At 41.3% G+C, this 22,928-nt stretch overlaps 4 protein-coding genes and 1 non-coding gene across 10 annotated transcripts; 3 read left to right on the top strand and 2 right to left on the bottom strand.

The window, feature by feature from the left end:
• The first annotated feature begins 1,672 nt into the window (after window positions 1–1,672).
• CG42237 (uncharacterized protein) lies at window positions 1,673–9,608 on the top strand. 2 transcript variants are annotated; one of them, NM_001298256.1, is made up of 6 exons: window positions 1,673–1,935; window positions 7,194–7,503; window positions 8,148–8,264; window positions 8,648–8,928; window positions 8,992–9,151; window positions 9,228–9,608. In NM_001298256.1, the coding sequence occupies exons 2-6, from the start codon at window positions 7,295–7,297 to the stop codon at window positions 9,388–9,390; spliced, it is 930 nt and encodes a 309-aa protein (NP_001285185.1). In that variant the 5' UTR covers window positions 1,673–1,935; window positions 7,194–7,294; the 3' UTR covers window positions 9,391–9,608. The 2 variants fall into 2 exon arrangements, with proteins under 2 accessions (NP_001285185.1, NP_572855.1); NM_132627.2 differs by having other exon boundaries at window positions 1,673–1,861.
• On the bottom strand, window positions 9,418–15,336 carry CG32638 (uncharacterized protein). The gene is made up of 4 exons (NM_167348.2): window positions 14,793–15,336; window positions 12,610–12,756; window positions 10,316–10,385; window positions 9,418–10,229 (listed from the first exon to the last, which is right to left on the bottom strand). The coding sequence occupies exons 1-4, from the start codon at window positions 14,838–14,840 to the stop codon at window positions 10,015–10,017; spliced, it is 480 nt and encodes a 159-aa protein (NP_727668.2). The 5' UTR covers window positions 14,841–15,336; the 3' UTR covers window positions 9,418–10,014.
• sncRNA:204 (small non-coding RNA 204) lies at window positions 15,138–15,172 on the bottom strand. Its single transcript, NR_002466.1, has one exon. It is a non-coding gene; the product is annotated as a small non-coding RNA 204 (non-coding RNA).
• Window positions 15,337–15,493: 157 nt separating the features above from the next.
• CG15717 (uncharacterized protein) lies at window positions 15,494–21,107 on the top strand. 3 transcript variants are annotated; one of them, NM_001298257.1, is made up of 4 exons: window positions 15,560–15,730; window positions 15,848–16,578; window positions 17,721–18,513; window positions 19,474–21,107. In NM_001298257.1, the coding sequence occupies exons 1-2, from the start codon at window positions 15,644–15,646 to the stop codon at window positions 16,517–16,519; spliced, it is 759 nt and encodes a 252-aa protein (NP_001285186.1). In that variant the 5' UTR covers window positions 15,560–15,643; the 3' UTR covers window positions 16,520–16,578; window positions 17,721–18,513; window positions 19,474–21,107. The 3 variants fall into 3 exon arrangements, with proteins under 3 accessions (NP_001285187.1, NP_001285186.1, NP_572856.1); NM_001298258.1 differs by lacking the exons at window positions 17,721–18,513; window positions 19,474–21,107 and having other exon boundaries at window positions 15,494–15,568; window positions 15,641–15,730; window positions 15,848–16,832; NM_132628.3 differs by lacking the exons at window positions 17,721–18,513; window positions 19,474–21,107 and having other exon boundaries at window positions 15,848–16,832.
• MFS10 (Major Facilitator Superfamily Transporter 10) lies at window positions 15,560–21,381 on the top strand. Of its 3 annotated transcripts, NM_001298259.1 has the most exons (4): window positions 15,560–15,730; window positions 15,848–16,578; window positions 17,721–18,513; window positions 19,474–21,107. In NM_001298259.1, the coding sequence occupies exons 3-4, from the start codon at window positions 18,339–18,341 to the stop codon at window positions 20,976–20,978; spliced, it is 1,680 nt and encodes a 559-aa protein (NP_001285188.1). In that variant the 5' UTR covers window positions 15,560–15,730; window positions 15,848–16,578; window positions 17,721–18,338; the 3' UTR covers window positions 20,979–21,107. The 3 variants fall into 3 exon arrangements, with proteins under 3 accessions (NP_001285188.1, NP_001285189.1, NP_572857.1); NM_001298260.1 differs by lacking the exons at window positions 15,560–15,730; window positions 15,848–16,578 and having other exon boundaries at window positions 17,535–18,513; window positions 19,474–21,381; NM_132629.2 differs by lacking the exons at window positions 15,560–15,730; window positions 15,848–16,578 and having other exon boundaries at window positions 18,058–18,513.
• The last annotated feature ends 1,547 nt before the right edge of the window (window positions 21,382–22,928 follow it).

Here is a 22,928-nt window from a genome sequence, read left to right on the forward strand (position 1 = left end):
TTTGATCATAACATTGAAAATAATAATCCAAATATGGAATGTCATACCTCGTTGAGTTTGTTTTTTAAATCCCAATCGAATTGCATTTAAGTTTGGGTATTCTAGGAATTTTCAATTTTTCGCAAATTTTGATGATGTTACCCCTTACAAAAAATGCAAAAATTTGGCCAAAAATTATTTTCACAAAATCCGTTCAAAAGTGACAGGGATGGTTAGTATTGGTAATAGGGAGCATAAAATGGTAATTCGTTTTGCTCTGTGACCATTTTTAGTCAAGTTATACCCAAAAAACCGATCTTAAATATTTCAATTTTTGGAAAAATGGTTTCCTTGATTTTTTGTAAAAAAAATAATCGGTATTTTAATCAAAACATTGAAAATATTGATCTAAATATGGAATGTCATACCTCGTTGAGTTTGTTTTTTAAATCCCAATCGATTTGCATTTAAGTTTCGGTATTATAGATTTTTTCAATTTTTCGCAAATTTTGATGATGTTACCCCTTACAAAAAATGCGAAAATTTGGCCAACAATTAATTTTACAAAATCCCCTAAGAAGTGATACGGATGGTTAGTATTGGCAATAAGGAGTACTTTCTTTTATATAAATTAAAGAAAACGAGTGCATCTTAGCGCGTGCTTACTGTGCTGCGTCTGCACATCAGCACCTTTAACACGGACAGTGTTTACCTTTTTGTGTGTCGCTTTCGGCGCGTAAAACCATTTTTAATTGCTTGCTCCACTGTCACTTTTCTTCGACTCCGCAGCCGCTGACATTGTAAAAGTTGTTTGCCATTGTTTTCACTTTGCCAGCGACCACAATTGATGGTCCGATCGGGTTCGGAGGCCCGAAACAGCTCCAAACAAGGCCGCAGCGATGGGAAAACTCTGCGCAGGCGCGTTGATCGGCATTTGGCAAGGAGCTGCATCTGCCGCGAAGTCGGATTAAAATGGGTCAACAGCAGCGGCAACAACATCGCAGTAGCAGCAACATCACAACAGCATCAACATATAGCAACAGCAGCAACTTCATACCGCCCACTCCACTCATCTCATCAAAAATGCCAAAAGTTGCATTTAATCAGTGGTTGCTGCTAACCTGCTACCTATTGAAAATTAATAATAATATCTGTTCATTTCAACAATTCGAAAAAAAAACCAAGTGGCTTAATTCATAAATAAGCAAGCTTAAATGTAAGCCGCATAGTTTTTATTTATTTTATTAATCTACAATGACCATTTTCTACACATTTTAAACACTACATTATTGGATATTTCAATTCGTGTGTAGAATTTCAAGTAATTGTTGTAATTTTACCAATTATCCAACTTTTAGCCTGTTTAAATCCATTTAAACGGATAAAATACATGAATTTTTCCATTATGAATATTTCTAGGGTATCAACAGGTGCTCAATTTCCACCTGTGCGCACTGCGCTGTTGTGATTTTGTTGCCGCGACGGCGCAGCTTTTGCTTTTGACACATTTTCGCGGCTGTCTCGCCGCCGCCGACGCTCGAAGTTGTCTTTGGTTTTAATTTTTTTTTGTTATTTTCATTTTTGTTTGCTGGCTGCGGCGTTTTTTCGTTGTGTGTAGTTTTCTCGGCTCTCTTGGCCGCTTGGCTGCTTGGCTGCTTGGCGGCTTGGCGGCTTGGCTTTGGGCCCGGCCCGATCGATCAGTTAGTTGCTAACTTTGCGCGGCAGCGAGCGGTTTGCACTGCGATTGCCGAGTCGCTTGTTCTACCTTTTACCATTTAGTCACTTGTGATAGTTATCGCTATATTGCCACTGCGGTTGCGCATGCGCCTCATCCAAAATCGGTGGCAAGAAATAGGCCTTCAATTGATTTTTGTTTTTAACTGTGAGTGCGCAAAAGTGAAACTTACTAAATGAAACTGACCAAATGACAACTGTTCTGAGTGCAAAAGTTAAAAAGTAAAGTAAAAGTGCTGTCTGTGTCTGAAGTTGCGGCAACCACATAATAATAGTTATAATAATGCAAGCCTTTTTATATATTCTTTATACCTTTGAATTGAAAGTTAAAAAATTCTGCTGTTGCAAGTTGAATTTGCCGAAATCAAAAGTACATATCGTTTAGTTACTTATATTTTGGATTGACTTTTAAAAGGCATATAAGTCAATACAAATCAAAAGAATCTCAACATTGTTTAGAAATACGAAACTTGAATTCTTTCCAAAAATATCAAATTTTATGTTAGTTTTTTTTGCCAATTTTGTTGTTCAGGTTGCATTTGTGCTTAAAGTTGCCCACGAAAATGGCGCGCAAGTTCAAAAGTGCACACTCATTGAAGATCCGCAAATCTGCGGATATGCGGATCTGTGGCAATGCAGAGAGAGAGGGCTGTATGGCCGAAGTTGATCGAGAAGTTAATGGCGGAACCTTAAAATGGGCTAAATCATACACTGCATGAATTTCAATCGATTTCACTACGTTATGTGATCAGAATATTGAAGAGAACTGTCGAAAAAGCTCTAACTAGCTTAATAAACCTTAAACCTCTTATTGAAATGTACAATTAAAATTCACTTTCAGGGGTCACAGCTTTGGCAAAGATTAAAACTTTTATGGTAGATGATATATGCAATTAGCTAGTTCCAGTCACAAAATGTGCGCAAAATGCAGATGAATGTGGCTTTTGACCATGATACGGATCATAAACTTCGTTACGTATACGCCAGGTATGCTGTCGTAAACAATATGACTATTTTCTCGCCGTGCACACAATGGATTGGGTCTGGGGATCTGTGGTCTGGTGCTTACGAAATGGGAATGGGGATGGCTATAATAGCTGGACGAGAATGCCCATTATGACCATCCGCCGGTGGGATTAGCGGGCAGCTGTGAAGTGCGACTTGGTCGTCATAAGCCCCCCCCCCATCCAATTGCATAATTCAGGGAGTTTTGGGTGGCAAACGTGGCCATGCCATGTGCACACTTCTCATTCGCAGCTGGCTTTCTGTGCGCCACAAGCGCGGATCAAAACTGGAGCAAATTAACCGAGATTAAGGCGCACAATTAGGTGCCCAATGTGAAAGTTAAGGCAGATCCGCGGATCCGAAGATCCGAACGCCAGCTGGAAACCTGTTGCTTCTTTTTATTTTTGTTGTCTTTAGCCGCTGGTGCTGTGCTCGTATTTTATGTGCTTTTTTTCTGTTTTTTTTCTGTTTTTTTGTGGCTCATCTGCAGCCATGGCCACTTTTACTGCACTCCCTCGGCCGCGGGTAAAATACGAGAAAAATAACGATAAACGCAGCCAGCTAGCTTGGCAAGTCGAAACAAGAAATACACTATGAATTAAGGAATAAACTATATATAAGCCAGTGAAAAAATGTGCTACTAAGCGTATACATACAATGTTTAGAAGTTTTGTTAAATTGTTTGAACTGCAAGTTCTTGTTAAACATAAATTAGAAATCAACATTTGGTAATGATAAATTCTGTAAAAGATTCACACAAAAAGGTGGCACAATAATCAGTCTTTGTATGTGATCATGTAGCAGTTTTCTCAAAACAGAGACTTTAATACCCTAAATATTTAAATTGCCTGCAATGGTAGACCCTCTGTGAGGGTATTTGAAAAATAAGAGAAAAGCTGGCAGCGGGTTTGGTTTTGGTTTTGGCCACAATACGCTTCACTGACCTATGCCAAGGCCCCGGAGCAGCTGATGCCGCGTTTTATGCTTTTGCTCTTTTTGCACTTTTGAACTCGACCACAACTCTCGCCGGCCAAGTTCAAGTTGGCCAAGTTTCGTTTGGCCTCCTGCTTGCCGATTTTGGCCGGAAGTCTGTGTCGTGAGGCACTTAAGAAATGCCAGAGATTAGAGATGATCTCCAGGCCCACTAACTGGGTGCACAGCTCCATCACGAATCGGGTAAAAAACAAAAAAAAAAAATAATAATAAGAAATAGAAAAATAAAAATAAGAAGAAATTAAACTGAAACCCAGCGCTTTCATTATGATGATGATCATTGCCAGCTATCGTTGTTAGCATCTCGGGTGCCATTAGCCGCTATCAGCGATGAAAACTGTTAGAAATTTCGAGAGCAATTTCATCGCTCATCATTATTTCACTTCGATGCGATTTGATTTCTTTTCATTTCCGCCGAAGAACTAGGTTTCCATTACTTGGGAATGAGCGCCCAATGAGTTGACACTTTTAATTGGGTTGGCTGGGCTTTAATTGCCAAAAAATAAAAATAAAAAAAACGATTGTGTGCTTAAAGAACTATCAAGGTTTTTAAAGCAATCAATTCAAACCCAAAGTAATATTGCCTTAAAACATATACTAACTCGTTTGGCAGCAGTGTGATTCATGGAAATAGAACTGGGGCTCAAGAGCATATTAAAATGGTTTAATTAGCACTTCTGGAAATATTTTTAGTCAACACATGAAATGGTTTCCTGATTCGAAGTTTGCCCCGCACAAATTGTCTCTAATCTAATTAGAATATTACTTGCACTTTTGTTTTGTGCGATTTTTATGGCTCTCAAAGTGTTCTTGGTCTTAATTGCCAAAAGCCATTTGAAATCTGACCTCAGCTAACCTCTAAGTCTGCTCTCAATTTTGGTTAGAAGCAATTAAAGTCAAGCTAGAAGATATATGCAAATTAATAGAAACTCACGTGTAGATGAAGACAATTGTAACAAAAAAAGAAAAAAGCACAATCAAGTGGGAATTCACCGTGAATATAAAACCCATTGACATTCGCGTAATTCCGGAACTTCATAGTTTCACAATTACATTTTGACCAATTTGGACCTCCGATTTTTCCGCTGCAGATTCGTTTCGACCACATTTTTGTCTTGGCTATTTGCAGTTTCGTTTAGCATTGAACTAACCGGCAATCAGTCGTCAACTGCTCCACTTGACACACATATGCAGACAAAAATATATAATATGTACTGGACTGAAATGTAAATATTTTCTAGAGGCTTTGAATAATTTTAAGCTTATAATTTCCATTCTAGTTGGTATCTTAAACATTCACATCTTGTGCACAAAAGAGTTTCAAGTTTCATCTTCATTTTGGCGCATCAATAATATGGTTGTGTAATTTTTTTTCGGTGTTTTTAAGTCTCGTTTTCTTGGACGGTGGTTAAGTGGAGTGGGTGGAGTCGTAGTTTCACGCAAGGTCCATTGCCACACACGCCATTTATTTTGTTGTTTTTCTTTTTTTTTTCTTTTGGCCGGCATCGTCATCTTATTTATTGGCTGTATGGCATATAGTGGCCATTGAAATCGCACGAAATCGGCGGCCAAGTCGTTCCCCAATGGAATCACTTTCACTTTGCTCACCTACAGGGCCACCACTCCAAAAAAAAACCAAAAAAAAAACTCCGCTCTTGGCCAAAAACTTGCGTAAACTTTCGTGGTTTCCAAACAAAAAGCATGTTTACGCGATGACAGAAAGAAAATATTACAATAAAAAAGAAAACAATAATAGTAATAGCAATAAATGATGAATGGAGGGGGTGGGGAGCGGGGCAGGGAAAAAAGGTGTTATAGGGGACATTTGGCAGCTTTATTAGCAGGTTCGCGGTGCGTGTGTTCAGGCCATTCGCAAGTCATGGGAGCCGTAAAGTGGGGTAAAACGGGCTAATAGGGGGATTGTGAAGGTAGAAGTCTTCGCTGGTTCAACCAGCGTTTTTAAGTGGCCAAGACGTCGGGCCACGCTAAGGTCAAGGGACAACTAGCCCCTGACCTTCGGACACAACCCATGATGTCAGTTGGCGTCCAGATTGCAAAAGGTTTTCAATAAATTCGCGTTTAGCAATTGCAGGCAATAAACTCCATTTTCAAGGCCAAGCCACTGGCCTTATATTGGCTTTAAAATATTGATGAAATTTAATTACTTTTTACTGTTGAAACGATGAGAGCCAAATTTTAACTGACTGCCCCCTTTAATACATGAAAATAATAGCTTAGCCTTTGATTTATCAACTAATCAACAATGCCAAATTGAACACAAGGCAGCAGTGCGCAGTTTTTTTTCGATTCCCTATCTATAAACCGACCACTTTAATTCAGTTCAATACACTGCTAAATGCAAGTGAATTTTGAATGGGAATCCGATTAGTTGCAATCTGTATTCCCATGCCCACCTGTCCATTTACGAGTAATTGGCAAAGTGTTTGTCAATCTATCCAGTCAACGGCATTGCCACAATGATATACCATTGTCTGGCCGTCAACGCTGCGTATACGTAATTTGTGTTGCACGTATACGCCCTGTTTGGCTGCCAGTTAATGGCTGGGCGTGGCCAGTTCTTGGCTAGGTCTTGGCCTGATGCAATGCATGACTTAAATTTGACTGGGCTAAGTATAAAGTAGAGAGGCGCGTGTCGTCACTCCCCATTGTTATGGGTTAGATTGCCCGATCCTCTCGCTTTTTTTTTTATTTTCCCGTGGGCTGGGAACGAGGTCAGCTGACTCGCAAGTTTTGGCACCTGCCACTGCAGTTCCGCCCGCAATGCTGGGAACTTGGCCAACCGGCCTCCAACGGACCTCTTTAGTTTTACACAAGAGAAATATATATATAGCAGGCAAAATAACATATAACAGGCACCCAATACAATGACATGTGCGATTAAAATGAAATCTGTAATAATGATATCAAAAACACTACATACAATAATAGTTAGGCTTTAAAAAATGTGAAATTTTGCATGAGCACCTCACAGATTAGCTAATAAGTATGAGAAGCGCATAGAAGGGCGTGCACAAAAATTGTAATTCAACAACAAACTTACTTTCACCCACTGTTTGTTTGTTTTAATATTTTTTCTCAGTTTTTGTCAAATTTATTTCGCTGATGTTTGAAAATGTTTTTAAACTCGCAGCATAAATATTGGACTTCGTTCGCGTAAGAAAAATTAAGTTCAAATTATTAAATCATAGCACGAATTGCTAATTGTTTATGTACTATAATCGAATGGAAGATATTACACGTGTGCTATGTACTTTTTCTCTGCGGTGAAAGAGGTCTTGAATTATTCAAAAACGTTTGGCGACGCCTTCAACCTTTGACACGCAGCCCAAGACAGCACACTCTTGACCCTTAAACCCTATCCTTGGCCAGATGGTATTGGTAGTGCGGACTAATAGACCAGCGCGAACTTCTCCGGCTTATAAATTAACAGTGAATTCCCTCTCTTTCGCCCTGGGAAACAGTTGGTTGGATACGGCGCCGGTGTTTTTGGGTAGCGGCTCAGTCCAGCCGGCGATGCCTTAGTGGCAGCTCCTCCAGATCGAAGAAACCACGCCACACCAAGATGCCCTATAACCTCTGGCTGCGACGGCGCCTTCAGCTGCTGGCCTCGTTGCTTTTCTGCTGCCTCCTGGGCTATCTGACCTCGGAGGCGGTGGCCAAGCCCACGTTGTCCTTTAGTTTGCCGCAAGGACTGCAAGGATTTCCTTCGTTCCAGTCCTTCACCCAGCAAATCATCGAGCAGCGTAGCGCGCGTCAGATGAAGACGTACAGGTGAGTGGTAGTCGAAACAAGCCGAAAATATATCCAAACTATTGCCAACAATAACATACGCGTGTATGGAAATATAGGGAATTTTCAAAACTAACCCTCTCTGTTTATCTAATATGAGAAGCGCAGAAAAATATTGCCCAGCTATTGAAATTAATACATACATTTGCATGAAAATTTAGGAAATTTTCCACAGGTTCGTCTGTTTAGCTTATAACTATGAGAAGCGCAGAGAAAGGCTCTCGAAATGAAGATTGACCATCTAGCATTGCAGCGTTTGCCAGACGAAGATCTGAATGAGAATGGGTATCCATTCCATCCGTCTTTGATTAGCAGTCAGTCAACGAATGACTTATTAGCTTTCCGTCGTCCACAGAGTCCATTGCCATGGACGTCACGTATCCGCATGGTCGGCCGCCTGGCCATGTGCCCATAACCGCTGCACGGAGCGAGCTATCACTCAAATCGTTTACCCACACAGATGGAAAATAATTTATTTACTTATTATTAGATGGAACACTTCGTCGAACAATTTCACCGATTAAATATATTTGCATCACATAAATGTAGCATGAAAATACTCAAAACAATGGACATATTTTTGATAAAATTATAATTTTCTTTCTGTGCACTCTCTTTTTTGGCAGCGGAAAGCGTGTGAGCAACGACTCCCTCATCATGATATACTATCACGATCTGACCATAGCCGTAACGGAGCTGGGACCCCAGAAATTGTTACTCGGCTGCGAACTGATCGAAATCTAGTAAGTATACTCATTACTGAAGACAAATAAGTAATTATATTTAGCGAAAAAATTAATATTGCGGAACAAAATATTGAGTGTTTGTTTATATGGATGAAGTCAAGGTTTTGCGGAAGTGATTTTTGTCTGCTTTACGTGAACAGCTGATCAGAAAATCCATTGCATATATGCCCTGAATATTTAAACAGGCACACGACTAATCACGTTTATAGAAAATCAATATGCACGGCTGTTAAATAACAAATATTGAAAAACGTGCAACTATTTTATGCCAAAAATGTTATATGCTCTTGAGAAAGTGTCGTACTCTTAGCTAGGGGGTATGAGAATCGCATAGAAGGGCAATCGCATAACTTGTCTGATCAATTTCAACCAAAACTTAGCAACGATAAGGAGGGCAAGATGCTGCTGGAGGGCCTGTCGCACTACAATCGCCCATTGGAAATCAAATTCGACGAGATGCTAAAGCTAATGGATCAGTGCGAGCACGTGGATAAGCTGAGCTACGCTTCGCGTCACAAATCCAAGCTGGAGGGCGGTGAACGCAGCAATGGAGGCAGCGCTTCAGCCACAACGGGTGGAGCCAATGATGGTGTGGCCCTTAAGCTGGCCACCAATATCTTTCCGCGCAGTCCCTTCTCCCTGCTGAGTGGCATTATACCAGGTGAGGTGGTCACGTTTGCTCGAGATGATGCAATTGTATGCATTATAAATTCCATACTCACAGGCACAAAATGGTGTGGCACCGGCGACATTGCAGAGACGTACAGCGATCTGGGCAGCGAAATGGCCATGGATCGATGCTGTCGGCAACACGATCTCTGCCCCATCAAAATCCGAGCCTATCAAAACAAATACGAACTGATGAACGATTCGCTGTACACAAAGTGAGTGCACAAATTGGTTGCAGCAGATAATCTGTTATGCCTGTTATATAATCTAATGCCTTTCCACTCTGCGTAGATCCCACTGCATTTGCGACGACATGCTGTTCTCCTGCCTGAAGATGACCAACACCTCGGCCTCGCAGCTGATGGGCTCCATCTACTTTAATCTGGTGCAGGTGCCGTGTCTGGACGGGCGGAGCAATCATTACAAGTTCCGTGCGGCCAAGGAGGGATTCTGAAGCAGGCGATCGGGGGGTTTTCTTTTTGTACAGGAGGTGGGGACGAGACGAGAGATGGGAGTCGCTCTATTTATTGTTTTACAAACGATGACGCCCGCTTTTTATTTTTCGAATATTCTGTTGGGTTTACAGTTAGCGTTAACGTTATCTAGGATAAGTATATAAAGTAGAATTGCAATCTTTGTTATACAAATACGAATATAAATATATATATATATATATATGTGTGTATCTTTAATATTTTTGATTAGCCGACTTTATTCGTTAACAATGTAAAAAAAAAGGTTTGTGTATATGGGACAAGGAAAACACGCACCTACACGTTTCTTTATGAAATTCCGATGCCGTATTTAACTACAATGCTTAACCTTAATCGTTGTCTCTCTCACAATATTGCACTAACAAAACAACGCTCAAAAAAAAAAAAAAAAAACAACACACGTTATATATATGTATGTATAAAATTTTGTTTCGCATTCAAATATTCTGATTACTTTCGGCAGCGACACTGACTAGTCAAGTCTTTCTACACATGGGTTGTCTTTGCTGTTCCATTGCGGAATCCGCTGTCTATTATCGTAGTGGTGTGTTGTCTAGGTACTTGGAAGGGTTGTCTTGGAGAGCCTAGAAAATGCTGGCCACATTCGGACCGGGCTGCGAATTGGTCGGTGTGGGCTGTGTGGGCCGATCGATGTCCTGATAGCTGCGCTGCTGGCTAGTTGGGAAGACCGATCCCGTCGGCAGTGTGCCGCCCCTCGTATTGAACTCCTTGTAGAGCAGGGCCACGCTCACCGGTCGCAGTATCAGATTGATGATGCTGAACGCAACGGCCCAGCCATCTGAAAATTAATAAGTTATTAGTATCTCATCGTTAAGCATCGATATCGTGTTCAGTGTAACGATAGGAACCGGCTGGATGACTTACTCATAATGCCGAAATGAAGAGAAATGCTGACTATATCAAAAAAAATGCTAGAAGCGTTGATGACGAGCGCCTGCAAAGAGATACGAAATGATATAACATGAGTGTGGGCGGGAAGTGATAGGTTGGGATAAAGGATACGACATACGATATAATCACGATTGAATCGTTAATGCTCAGATTTGTGTGGTTTAACTTAAGAAAAGAAAGCAGCCTTTTAGGCATTTCACGAAAATGTTTGAAAGCTGATTTTGTTGAGTTTAAATATTTTACATATGCTTCGGATGCACGTGTCCAACGCCACACGTGTCCTAATTCTGTTAATAATACGTTGGCCATTTTAAATGGTCAACATATGCTACAATTCAAGCAACCGCAACCGGGAAAATCCTTCACCCACTATGCCCAGCGCACTGCGTAGCACGATTCTTCAGGAAACTCAGCTCCAAGTTGTTGCAAACTACAATTTACATATTCGAAATTAAATAAATTATGTTCATTGATTTTTCTTTTACAGTTTGTCCAGAGTGCTGGCGAAAACGAATGGCATAGCCACTGGCTGGCCAAGGATTTGACATCGAGTTGCGTTCAACTCGGTTGACTAAGAGGCGTTGCTAATGGCTTTCGAGGAAGCAAACAAAACAAGCGCCGCCGGTTGGGAATCCTCGTTAAATGGGCATCGTAATGCCCGATTTATTAAGTACGACTCAAGGGCCTGTGGCCCAAAATGGGAATCGCGTGTAGCAGCTCCTTCAAGGAGTAAAGGTGGTAACTTCTTTGAGTAGATGGGTTGTATATGGATGGGAGTAGGCGGCATTTCGCTGGACGTGGTCACTTTTCGGTCGGTCTAAGGTCAAAGTTGAGCCATTCGCCCTCTTTACTTACGGCTAACTCATCTATAAATACACGCATACCCCCAACTTCACACGCAATTTGCCAAGCAAACCGGACTTTAATGTGGAAATATTTGTACACAATGCATTATAGATATTTGAATATATATGATATTCAATGCTATGATTATAAAAACAAAACTTGATTTCAAATATATAGTCGTAAATATATTGTAACCTTTACTTTAATTGATAAAAACTACATACAAATTATTATGTTATACAAATTTTTCGCTGTGTACATTCGACTTAAGTCCACTTTCATTAGCATACCTCCACGCGTTCAGACTCGGATTTGGTTTCGTTTTGCTTTTAGTATTTTGGCCATGCCACTTGACGGGTTGGACTCACTCGGGGGTGGAACAGAACATTAGAGATTAAAGATCGGGGCCGCGGGGAACCAGTTATGGCTCAGTTAGTCCCATAAGCGAGCAAATTGATTGGCCATAATAGCGCCACAACTTTTGGCATTCGTCGAAAGCAGAACCAGAGTTTTCCCTTCAAAGATATATATCTTTTCTGCCAGCACATATGACGAAGTCCCAATTGTAAATCATTTTGGGAAAGAATAAACCCATTGCTACTTGGATAACCCAAATGTGCTATCTTATCGTCACGAGAAGCGCTTTTTTTCAAGATTTAAGTATATATGCTTGCTTCTCATTCTTAACTTTGTGAGTTGCTAGAATTTTGCGATTCTTTCTCAAATGAAAGTAGTTTTCATGAATAACTTGCATAAATTCATTGAGTGCATCATCATCATACGAATCAATCATTGTTTTTATTGTTTTAATCTTGATTTCCTCGCTGGCACCTGATGTTCGTCGAACTATTTTAGTGAGAACATTTGTTATTTATATTTTGCATGTGTATGCTAATTGCCTACTGGCGATTTTTTTTTTTTGAACAACCGGTTTTGAACGATTTAACAAATTCCGTGGTGATATCGCTGTGAGTCGTCTAGCAGTTGATTAAAGCCTCAGTCAGCAGTGGACTCCAAAGGGAAATGCTATTCGTCTATATTGAATTAATTGGATGAACGCAGTGAACACACTGCACTATAAACATACTTATCTGTATAACAATCCTATCAACAATACTTTAATGACTCACAGAAAGCGATGAATGGAAAGCTATACGTAACTAAAGGCGTGACTACGAATGCAATCGCACTGCTACTTAAGTAAACTATATATGTAAACTATGCTATGAATTATATATCACTTTTTGTAAGCGTTCTTTAAGAAGTCTTAGCTATACTTTGTAAACCAATTTTAATAGATTGCTTGTCACAGTTGTGATACCCTCATTTGCAGGGTATGGCGAGCAAATTAAACGAATTAATTGAAGAGTCTTCTCAATTGGGAATATCAAATCTGGCACTTATCAATCGATCGCACTCACCGTTTGAATCGCTTCGACGGAGTCCTTGCTGTGCATCGACCAGAACATGGCGATCAGGAATAGAAAGTTGTAGAATTCATACGCCCCGTGGCCCCAACTGCCAAGCATGGCATTCGAGATGAAGAAGAAGTGCACAAAGGCCACAAGCTGTAAGATATATGTAATGTAGAAGCAAAGGGGAAAATGAGAAAATGCAAAGGGAGAACTACTACAAACTACATTTGGTTATATATGGTTATATGGTCATATCTGGTTAACACATAAGCATAATCATAAGCGGTTTAGTGCCAAGTGAAGCCCCACGAATCTGGCGGCGAAGTTGCCAATTGTAGTTACTAGCATCGTATCGGTTGTCATTTGCGGTTAACTACTTGGGGTGCTAATCACACAGCGACTGGCCATTAACCCATGGAGGCCCAACAAGTGAGAGTCGTACAGCAGCGTTAACCGCAATAGGTATCTTTTCAGTTTTTTTAAGATAACTTGGCCAAAAATTGTGCAATTTGTACAAATTAAACTGTTTTGAGCAGCTATTTATCATTGCTAACGATTCCCATCACTTTTTGAAGGATTTAGGGAAATTAATTTTTGGGTCAATTTTTTGCATTTTTTGTAAGGGGTAACATCATCAAAATTTGCAAAAAAATCGCGAAAAAATAGAATCCTTATTTTTGAACAAAGTTGGATTGGAAATTAAATTACGAGCTCAACGAGGTATAACATTCCATATTCAGACAATTATTTTAAAAGTTGTGGTAAAAAAAACGGATTATTTATTGACCGAAATTCGAAAAAAACGGGTTTTGCCAAAAAAGTGATTTTACAAACGGAACTTTTCGTCATAACTTCTCTAAAATTTGTCATATAGATAAAAGAATTACCTTTTTGAGCAGCTATTTACCAATACTAACGACGCCAATCATTTTTTGAAGGATTTAGAAAAATTAATTTTTGGGTCAATTTTCGCATTTTTTTGTAAGGGGTAACATCATCAAAATTTGCAAAAAATGGCGAAAAAATAGAATTCTTATATTTGGACACAGTTTAATTGGAAATTTAATTACGAGCTCATTGAGGTATGACATTTCATATTCAGGCAATTAATTTGAAAGTTGTGGCAAAAAAACGGATTTTTTGATCACATAAATTCGGAAAAACAGCTTTTGCCAAAAACGTAATATTTACAAATGGAATTTTTGTCATAAATACGCTAAAAATTGTTATATAGATGAAAAAATAACTGTTTTGAGCAGCAAATTACCAAGGCTAACGTTCCCTATCATTTTCATCGAAGAATTAAGGAAATTTTTGAATACAGTTCGATTTGGTATTTAATAACGAACACAACGAGGCATCTCATTTTATATTTGGACCATTATTTATAATGTTATGGTAAAAAAAACGGATTGTATTATGATAGAAATAACAATATTTATTCTTGGACAGAAAACTGCACAATTGGAAAATGTTTTTAGTGAAACGATGTAATTAGTTTATAAGGTTTTCCCGTAAGCTGTAAATTTCGCTCAAGCAGTTTTATTTCGCCCACACAAGTTGCATTAGTCCAGCTGTACATACAATGTCATTTATGTGTATTTTTTACTTATACATATAACGATGGCATTAATTTACTTATTTTCGTTCTACAACAAGTAATTTATATTTGCCGATATATGTATGTATATGTAGCTATATCCACTTTGAATGCAAAATAAGCATCCAAACACATGTAAGTAAATTTCCAAAAAAAGTTTTTATCTACTTTTCATGGCTTTTATTCCTTAAAAAACAAACACGTATGTTTCATACGCCCAGTTTAATTTTTTGACCGCTTCCGTAAAATTCTTTATCTGTTTCTTCTGTTTATGTGTGCCACCCAGCCAGTTGAACCGCCCTGCTGTTAATATTTTGACCGCAGCTGTACCATATGTTATCTATTTACCCTGTTTATTCTTTCCCCTAATTTAAATGAGACTTTTTCATTTATTCAGAATTTTTATCTGTTTCTTTGTTTTTTTTTTTTTGTCATGAGTTATGAGTTTTCCTAGTCGCCCATTGCTATTTTTATGGCTGCAATTGTTTGTTGGATAAGATGAGGGGGGTGAGTGCAGTGCACTGCTTGCTGGCCAGTGCAGTGCAATAGCGGCATCTCGTCTCCCGCATCGCATGCACTGCTTGCTTACCTTCACACGCACAAAAGGGGATCCCATCAGCTCGTTGAGGTCGGTCATGATGATGTCGCTCTCCTGCTCCTTCTCGCTCGCACTCAAATGCAGTTATTGCAGCGGCTACCGCTCTCTCACTCCCACTCCTGCTGCTGCCACACGCGGCGCAGACAACAACAACAATAAAACACAAAAAAAAATGAGTCGCACAGCTGTTTTGTTATTTTCGTGTGCAACAATTTGCTGAAATCGTTCCACTTTGCGTCTATTTTCACTTGCAATTCACTTTCAATTGGTGCTAAAAGCGCAATAGCTTCACTGTATGAGTGTATCTGTGTGCGTCTGTGCGTGTGTGTGTGTGTGCGCGCACTTGTTGGTCTTCTTTCGTTCTCCAAATGTTCTTGTTGTTGCTGCTGCAATATTTGGCAATCGCTGTTGTTGTTGCTGCCTTTGCACGGGGGCGTCAACAATGAACGGCGAATAACGAGTGATGTCAACAACTATTAGCTAGCCGGGGGCAAAAGTGTTATTTTCTTTTATACGCTGGAAGGCGTCAGCGCAGCAACACGACCAATTGCAATTTAAATTAAAATTGTGATGTGTGGGCCAATGTGACCGGTCGCTGTTCCGCTTATACATGCCAGTTATTATTTCGGTGTGACCGTAGCTATAAAATGCGACAGGCCGTGTTAAATACTGAATAATACCAATAACTGGTATTTTAGTTTATCAGCGATCTTCCTTCTCTGCATGTGAATGTGTGTGTGCGTGTGTGTCTGTTTATGTGCGTGTGTGTATGTTTGCGTGAGCCGCTGATAACGCAGCTGATCGGGCGATTCCATTGAATTCAAGTTTTCAATTCGCAGAGCATGGCCAGCAACTTCACCCAGTCCCAGCCGTCCAGGATCACCAGCTACATGGTCAACCAGCTGCAGCCGACGGCGCAGGAAACGAAGGTCAGTCAGACAATATCGGACATAACCTTGATCTCCTTGGCACACGGATTGTGTCTCAGTGAGATTATCGGAGCACCTACATACATATGTTAAATTCAAAAATGTATCTACTTGCAGTTGGCGCTGATTCCCAGTGCACCCCAGTGGCGCTCCCCCCAGCTGATGGTCGTCTTCGAGGACGGTGATCTGCACTCAGCGCGCCACCAGTTGCTCCAGTCCCTGCAGAATCCCTTTGCCGAGGGATCGGTGGCCACGTTGCTACTCCAGGAGAGCATTGCCGATCAGTTTGTGGGCCTAGTGGCGCAGGATTTGCGTCCGTTGTCGCAGGAGGTGTCCAAGCATCCGAGCTACACCAGCACGCTGGCCAAGATCGAAGAGCTGAAGGCCAAGACAGTACAAGGCGAAAGCCTTAAGGCTGGGGAATCACCCGTCTTGGTGTACGACTGCGTGCACAGCTATCTGGGCAATGGAGCGACGGGAGTGGTGACGGTGCACACATTCCGCACAGCCAAGGAGGCCGGCCAGTTGGCCAAAAGGGATCCCCTACCTTACGGCCAAGTTAGTCTGTGGAATGAGAAGCTGGGCTGCGCCTACGAACTGATACCACGACTACCGAGCGATATTGTGGCCATTAATTGCTTCAATCCGGACTTGGATCCCATCTGGGAATCCTTTGCTGCCGACCGCAACGATGTTCTGCTGGCCAAGAACTATCACTATGAATCGCTGGTGGTGAGCGGCAAACGGAGGATCGTCGTCTTTCCCGTGGGCACCATCTTCGGCAACTGAAGAGTGACAGTTCTGGACTTCGACGGCGACGAATCACATCCGGAAGGAATTACATCCAGGTGCTTTTTAAGCCATACTTTAAAATACCTCTCTAAGCATTTTACATGTAGCTTGGGGCATCCTTTTCGACAGTTCAATTGGAATTATATCGAACTAAATTAGGAGTTATGTCAAACAACTAGCATTTAATGTGGCTTAACTTAGAAATTATCTGATTTTGCAACCATCATAATATTCCAATTGTATTGCGAAAAGGTCCTTGAGTCTGAATTGTTTTTTTGATACTCTGTCAATAATTGTCCACTGAAAAATCATCAGCCAACTTTTATGCATCTGTGGGAATTTGGGGTAGGTCCACGAATCTCTGCATGCAACAGGCATTTTTTCAGGACATGCGCAAGTGCTGCTCCAGAAATAGAAATCCTGCAAAGCAGTTTAAATGGAAGCAGTTGAAGGGCACACTCATACACTTGGGGCCAAAATAATAGCGCTCATTTTAGTAAACTTAACATACTATGAAGTAAATGAACCATTTAACTGATAAACTGGTAATGATTTCAATGAAAATTTTTAAAAGAACATTTTGTTTTGTGCGAGCTACGCAGCGATCGATCAACTTAACCCTTTATCTTATCTATTTCATTGTAAACGGACAACAAATATGGAAAAATTTCCAGATGTAGAAATGTACATACTATGTGTGGAATTTAGGTTTTTGCTCATTTCTTTTGTTCTCTAACTAGAGCCTGCTTGAATTGACTTACATACATTAAAAGAGCTTGGCTACTTAAACGTAGCTATTGTGTTAGCCTGAGTTGTTTGAGTGTGCGTGTATTTGTGTTGGCAACTAAAGTATACTTTGCCTTTCTCTCCTCGTTGTTTTTATTCTCAAGATTTTAGTACAAATTCCCTTTTTGATTTCGACTATCTGGAAATTAGTTTTGTTTTATTGTTTTTATTTTCTTACAAATAGTAATTTTTCAGTGCTGGCAAATATACCATATCGCCGTTTATAGTTTGTGTGTGTGTGTAAACTAACTGTAACTAAACAAAGATAGTATACTTAAGTTAGTTCACAACAATACAATTCACACTGCACTCTCTTCTCTTCTCGCACATCACCCCCTTTCTCTTTGGCCCTCTCTAATGCTCTCTCTCTCACCCACTCTCTTTCGTTCTTGCATCCCCTTCTGTGACGTAGCGCCGCACCATTCATGCTCCACTTTCACACGGGAGAGAGCGAGAACGCCACAGAGCCAGCCATTAGAGAGGGAGCGAGCTGTGGTGACTCCAAACGCAGTGGCGCAGCAAAAGGGGCAACTAAACAATGACTGAAATTCCCAAAGAACTACGCCATCATTCTATCGCCAGAAAGTATTTACTCTTCTCACTCGAGGAATCCCCTCTGTGATTTTGGCTCGCCACCCCACAACTACGCCACTGTTACCCCTCTTGTGGTTAGAAGCTACGTTTGCTGGCGCTGCCTTTTGCTTAGGTTTGTTGTTGCGCTGTCCGTTGCCCGTTGCCATTTGCCAGTCCGTCAGTCTGCGCTGGTTCCCGCTGGCGTGGTGAGGTGTCCGCTCGCGTTGCCGCTCCCGTTCCCGCTCCCGCTCACACGGCTCTTGATTTTGGTGGACAAGCAAACCGCTTCCGCCACCGCTGGCGATACAAATACAATAACTACACTACAGCTGCCGCTCCGGCAGAGAAAATGCGTTGGCAGTTGCAGTTCCAAACGCTCAAAAGACGCTCGAAAAGCACAGACCGCCAAGCACCAACATCTCCAATCGGAATCCACGAAACCAAATAGAGCGCCACGATGCCACCGCACAAATGGACGGACGAGTCGCGGGACGCCTCCTGTTACTACGATCCATCCACCTCCTCCAATTCATCCGCCTCGGCGGAGCGCTCCGACGACGAAGCGGACGACGAACGGGAGGCGTTTTGCTCCGGCGAACGACCGCTAATCCGCTCCAGCGGCGCTGCGGAGGGTGAGTAGCTACAAGATACACAGATGGGGAAAGATATTTACCTAGCTATAGCATATGTAGGTGGAGCAACGTAGATATGCGTATTACAAGCTCAAGATACCTTTATTTATTTAAATCTTTAGTGCTATTTCTGCTTCATATTGATTTGCATTTATGTATTGTACATACATATGTCCTGGGTCAGTACTTTTATTAAACATAAACTCTCGGAATATCTGTGTAAAAAAAAACAGTACTCAACGCAAAGATACTTTTTGTTGTAAACAAATTTCATTTTACGTATATCCAAGACACTCTAAAATTGTATCTTTCAATTTATAATAATTCTCATTTAATCTTAAAGTAAGATATTATATGGCTTATAGATTTCAATAACTAATAAAAATAATTAAAATGTTTTTATACATATAACATAACATACATATAATATAAAATAACCTAATAATTACGCATAAATTTTAATTTTCACGTAATACTATCCAGTTATCCAGTTAACAGCCTATGCCTATGTATAATTTATTCGCCAAGGGCCGAAATTACGACTTGTTTACATTTACTGATATGAAGCGAAGTTTTTCTGAACTTTATAGAACAGTACAAATCTGCATTTCAAATGGAACGGAGGGCCGATAACTTTTTCGATGGTATCAGATCGTAATATTTTTATTTTAGATTTTATACTTGAGCGATTCCTATGAACAAGTATCTGAAAAGAAATTAAATTCACTGGCAATGGCATCTCATGTAAACATTTCTAAAGGAATAAAAAAGTGAAGAAATTGAGGCAATTTAAACTATGCAATGATAACACATTGAATGGTATTTAGGGATTTTCAGTGTAACATTGGGCCTTATCGAGAACGGCGAGAACTTTTAAGTAAAACCGGAACTGATATCGTTATTACGCCTCCTAAACCATAGCTTACTAACCATCCACTCTCTCCTCTCTCCACCCTGCAGAAAACCATGGCTGTGGCCCAAAGACGCGTCACATTTTCGGATTCATGGGCTTCCTGGGATTCGCCGTGGTCTACGCGATGCGGGTCAATCTGTCGGTGGCCATTGTGGCCATGGTGAACCAAACGGCAATTCCGCACAGCAACTCATCGGTGATTGATACGGACACGTGTCCACTACCGGCACCACATCACAATGGTAGCGATCCCAATCCGCAGAAGGAGGGCGAGTTTGTGTGGGACGAGGCCACGCAGGGATTGGTGCTCGGCAGTTTCTTCTATGGCTATGTGCTAACCCAAGTGCCCGGCGGACGGATGGCCGAGCTGTATGGTGGGAAGAAGATCTACGGCTATGGAGTGTTGATCACGGCGGTCTTTACGCTTATAACTCCATTGGCTGCCCACTGGGATCTGCCGCTGTTGGTCCTGGTCCGCATCCTGGAGGGAATGGGCGAGGGCGTCACCTATCCAGCTATGCACGCCATGCTTGCCCACTGGATACCGCCGCTGGAGAGGAACAAGTTCGCCGCAATCGTCTATGCGGGCTCCAATATCGGAACAGTCATTTCCATGCCGCTGGCCGGATGGCTGTGCTCGCTGGACTTCCTGGGTGGCTGGCCGTCGGCTTTCTACATCTTCGGACTGTTGGGCATTCTGTGGTTCATCGCATGGATGTATTTGGTGTACGACAAGCCTAGCGATCATCCCAGGATCTCAGAATCGGAGCGAGAGTATATCGAAAGGAGTCTACAGGTTCAGAGGCTAATAAATCAGGATCTAGCGGAGGCCGAGGAAGAGGAGGGACAGGATGAAGTGAGTCTGCGGGCGCCGCCGGAGGAACCGATACCCTGGTCATCGCTGCTCACATCCGTACCTCTGTGGGCCATCTTGTTGACGCAATGCGGCCAGGGATGGGCCTTCTACACGCAGCTAACCGAGCTGCCCACCTACATGAGCAACATCCTACACTTTGACATCCAGTCGAATGCTCTGCTCAATGCGGTGCCGTATCTAACCTCCTGGTTCGTGGGCATTGCCTGCTCCGCCCTGGCGGATTGGATGCTAGCCAGACGCTACATATCGCTGCTGAACTCGTATAAGTTGTGGAACACGGTGGCCTCCGTGGTGCCATCACTGGGCCTGATTGGCATCATCTATGTGGGCTGCGATTGGGTGTGGGTCACCTTTATGTTGGCCGGCGTGGGCTCTTTCGGCGGCGCCGTCTATGCTGGCAACCAGATGAATCACATAGCGCTCAGTCCACGATATGCAGGCACCATGTATGGCATCACCAATTCGGCGGCAAATATCTGTGGCTTCCTGGCTCCGTATGTCATCGGTCTAATCATCAATCATCGCGAGACTCTGACACAGTGGCATCTGGTCTTCTGGCTGGCGGCGGGCTTGAATATAGCCGGTAACTTCATCTACCTGATCTTCGCCAGCGCCGAGGAGCAAAGCTGGTCGAAGACACCACCCACACGCAACTCACGATCCCAGCGCGCTTGAAGCAAGCCTAACTATACGCTATTTTAGCTAGATCATAAGCATTTGTGATAATTCCGATATATACACATATATCCTACATATGTATTTGGGCTCGAAGTTTTCCGGATGCAGGACAAGAATGTGGCTTCCAAAAAGAAAAAAAAAAAACGAAACGAACGAAACTAGTGCTACCAAATCGGAATGGAAAATCGAAAGGATGTTAACTGTTTTAGTGTATTATATACGTGTATCGTCCTTTTATATGGACTTTTGTTTTGCTAGGCGTCTTTTTTTTGTAAACAATTATACCAATACCAACTATATATATATATACATATATATTTATATATCTATCATATACACGCTCGAAGGCACGTAGATCTGTCGAAATAAACAGCACAAACATATCGAACTGTGGCACCTGATTTAAGCATTTTATTCTTTAACTGGCAGGTGGTTTTCGTGTATCCGACTAAGTAATACCTCTTCATTGGAGAATTATGATTTGATGGGTTATTTATTTTATGCAGCTACTAGAGTCTTGGATTTTTAAAACACTTTTAGGCTTTTCATGTTTTTGAAGGCTGTAAAAATGTTGCATAATTTCAGGGGCGAAGTGTTCATGTCAAATTATGCCTAAAACATAAATGGGGTGTATAAAAAGTATCTCAAAATAGTGAGTAATACTTTGGTAGTAAAATGTTTGTGCGTAGAAACGATAATATATAATTAAGAAAGATTAAAGCAATACAATACCTTCTTCATTTTACAGCTTTAAATCTTAATTTTAAAGGTTTCTTATATTATGATTTAGAAATACGAATAGAATACCTTCGATAAAGCTCTGTCTTTGGTTCTTTTAGTAACTTTTCGTAGGTTTAAATGTTACAATGTTAAATGTTAATTTTCTAAATAAGTTCATTTAAACAATATGCATCCGAGATTTTGTCGCAGCCTCAGTTTTCGTTTATGATTTCAGTTTTCGGTTTCGTCGTGATTATCGTGGCATAGTTTTGGCCCCTGTCCGTCCGTAAATCTGTCCGTCCGTTGACGTGAGGCGTCTCTGGCTGGGCTGCCACGCCCCCTTGGCCACCATACACACCTGCCCCCCCCAAAAAATTACTTGCCTCCCCTTAAAAATATGGGGGCATTAATAATGGTTAAGTGACTTTGCAGTTTTTATGTCGCAGTCTCTCACGCTGTTTTGTTTGTATTTTGCGCTTTGTCTTATTGTCAATTTTCTCCCCATTGCATAACAATCCATAGCCCCCTCCCGCCCCCTTCCGCTTTTTCCTCCCCCCGCTCAGCGATCTGAGTTCCCCCGTGAACTTCGCAGGGGCCATAAAAACATAGCCGCCAAATTTAAGTGAAAATATTTTGGCGCCTCTGTTACAACAGCGAACCTCTCTCCTCCATACACTGCGACAAAAAGTCAGCGTTTTTGATCGAACCAAACTTGAATGTGATTTAGGAATAGTAATATGGATATGGTAAAGTATGATTGCATCATTTTATGAATATTACACTACATGTTTTTTTTGTCATCACATTTCTCTAAGTGTACACTCACCTGCGCTCATTTGGCCGTGCGTTTGCGTTTTTAATTAACGGCAGTTTCTTCTATTGCCACACGAAAGATTGCAAATGAAGTAATTATAAAAAAGAGATATAAAATTTTGAGATGGGGAAAGACGGCGTGGAAAATAAAAGTTTAAATGTTACGACCAACATTTCGGTTCAATTTCATCCGTGCGATCTTCCGTGCGTTTTGGTTTTTCCTTGCCAAGAAATGCGTTCATGGTCAAAATGTCAGGCGTGACGCAAGCGCAAACGGCAAACACAGCAACAAACAATTAACATCAGTAACAACAGTAACCGCAGTTGAGCATCAACAATGGCATTAAACAGTAACAAAAACGCCAGCAACAACCCTCGACAAGTGATCCAAAAAAATGTGAAAATTTGTGCAAC

This window comes from Drosophila melanogaster, chromosome X (genome assembly GCF_000001215.4).
Source record: "Drosophila melanogaster chromosome X".
Lineage (NCBI taxonomy): Eukaryota > Metazoa > Arthropoda > Insecta > Diptera > Drosophilidae > Drosophila > Drosophila melanogaster.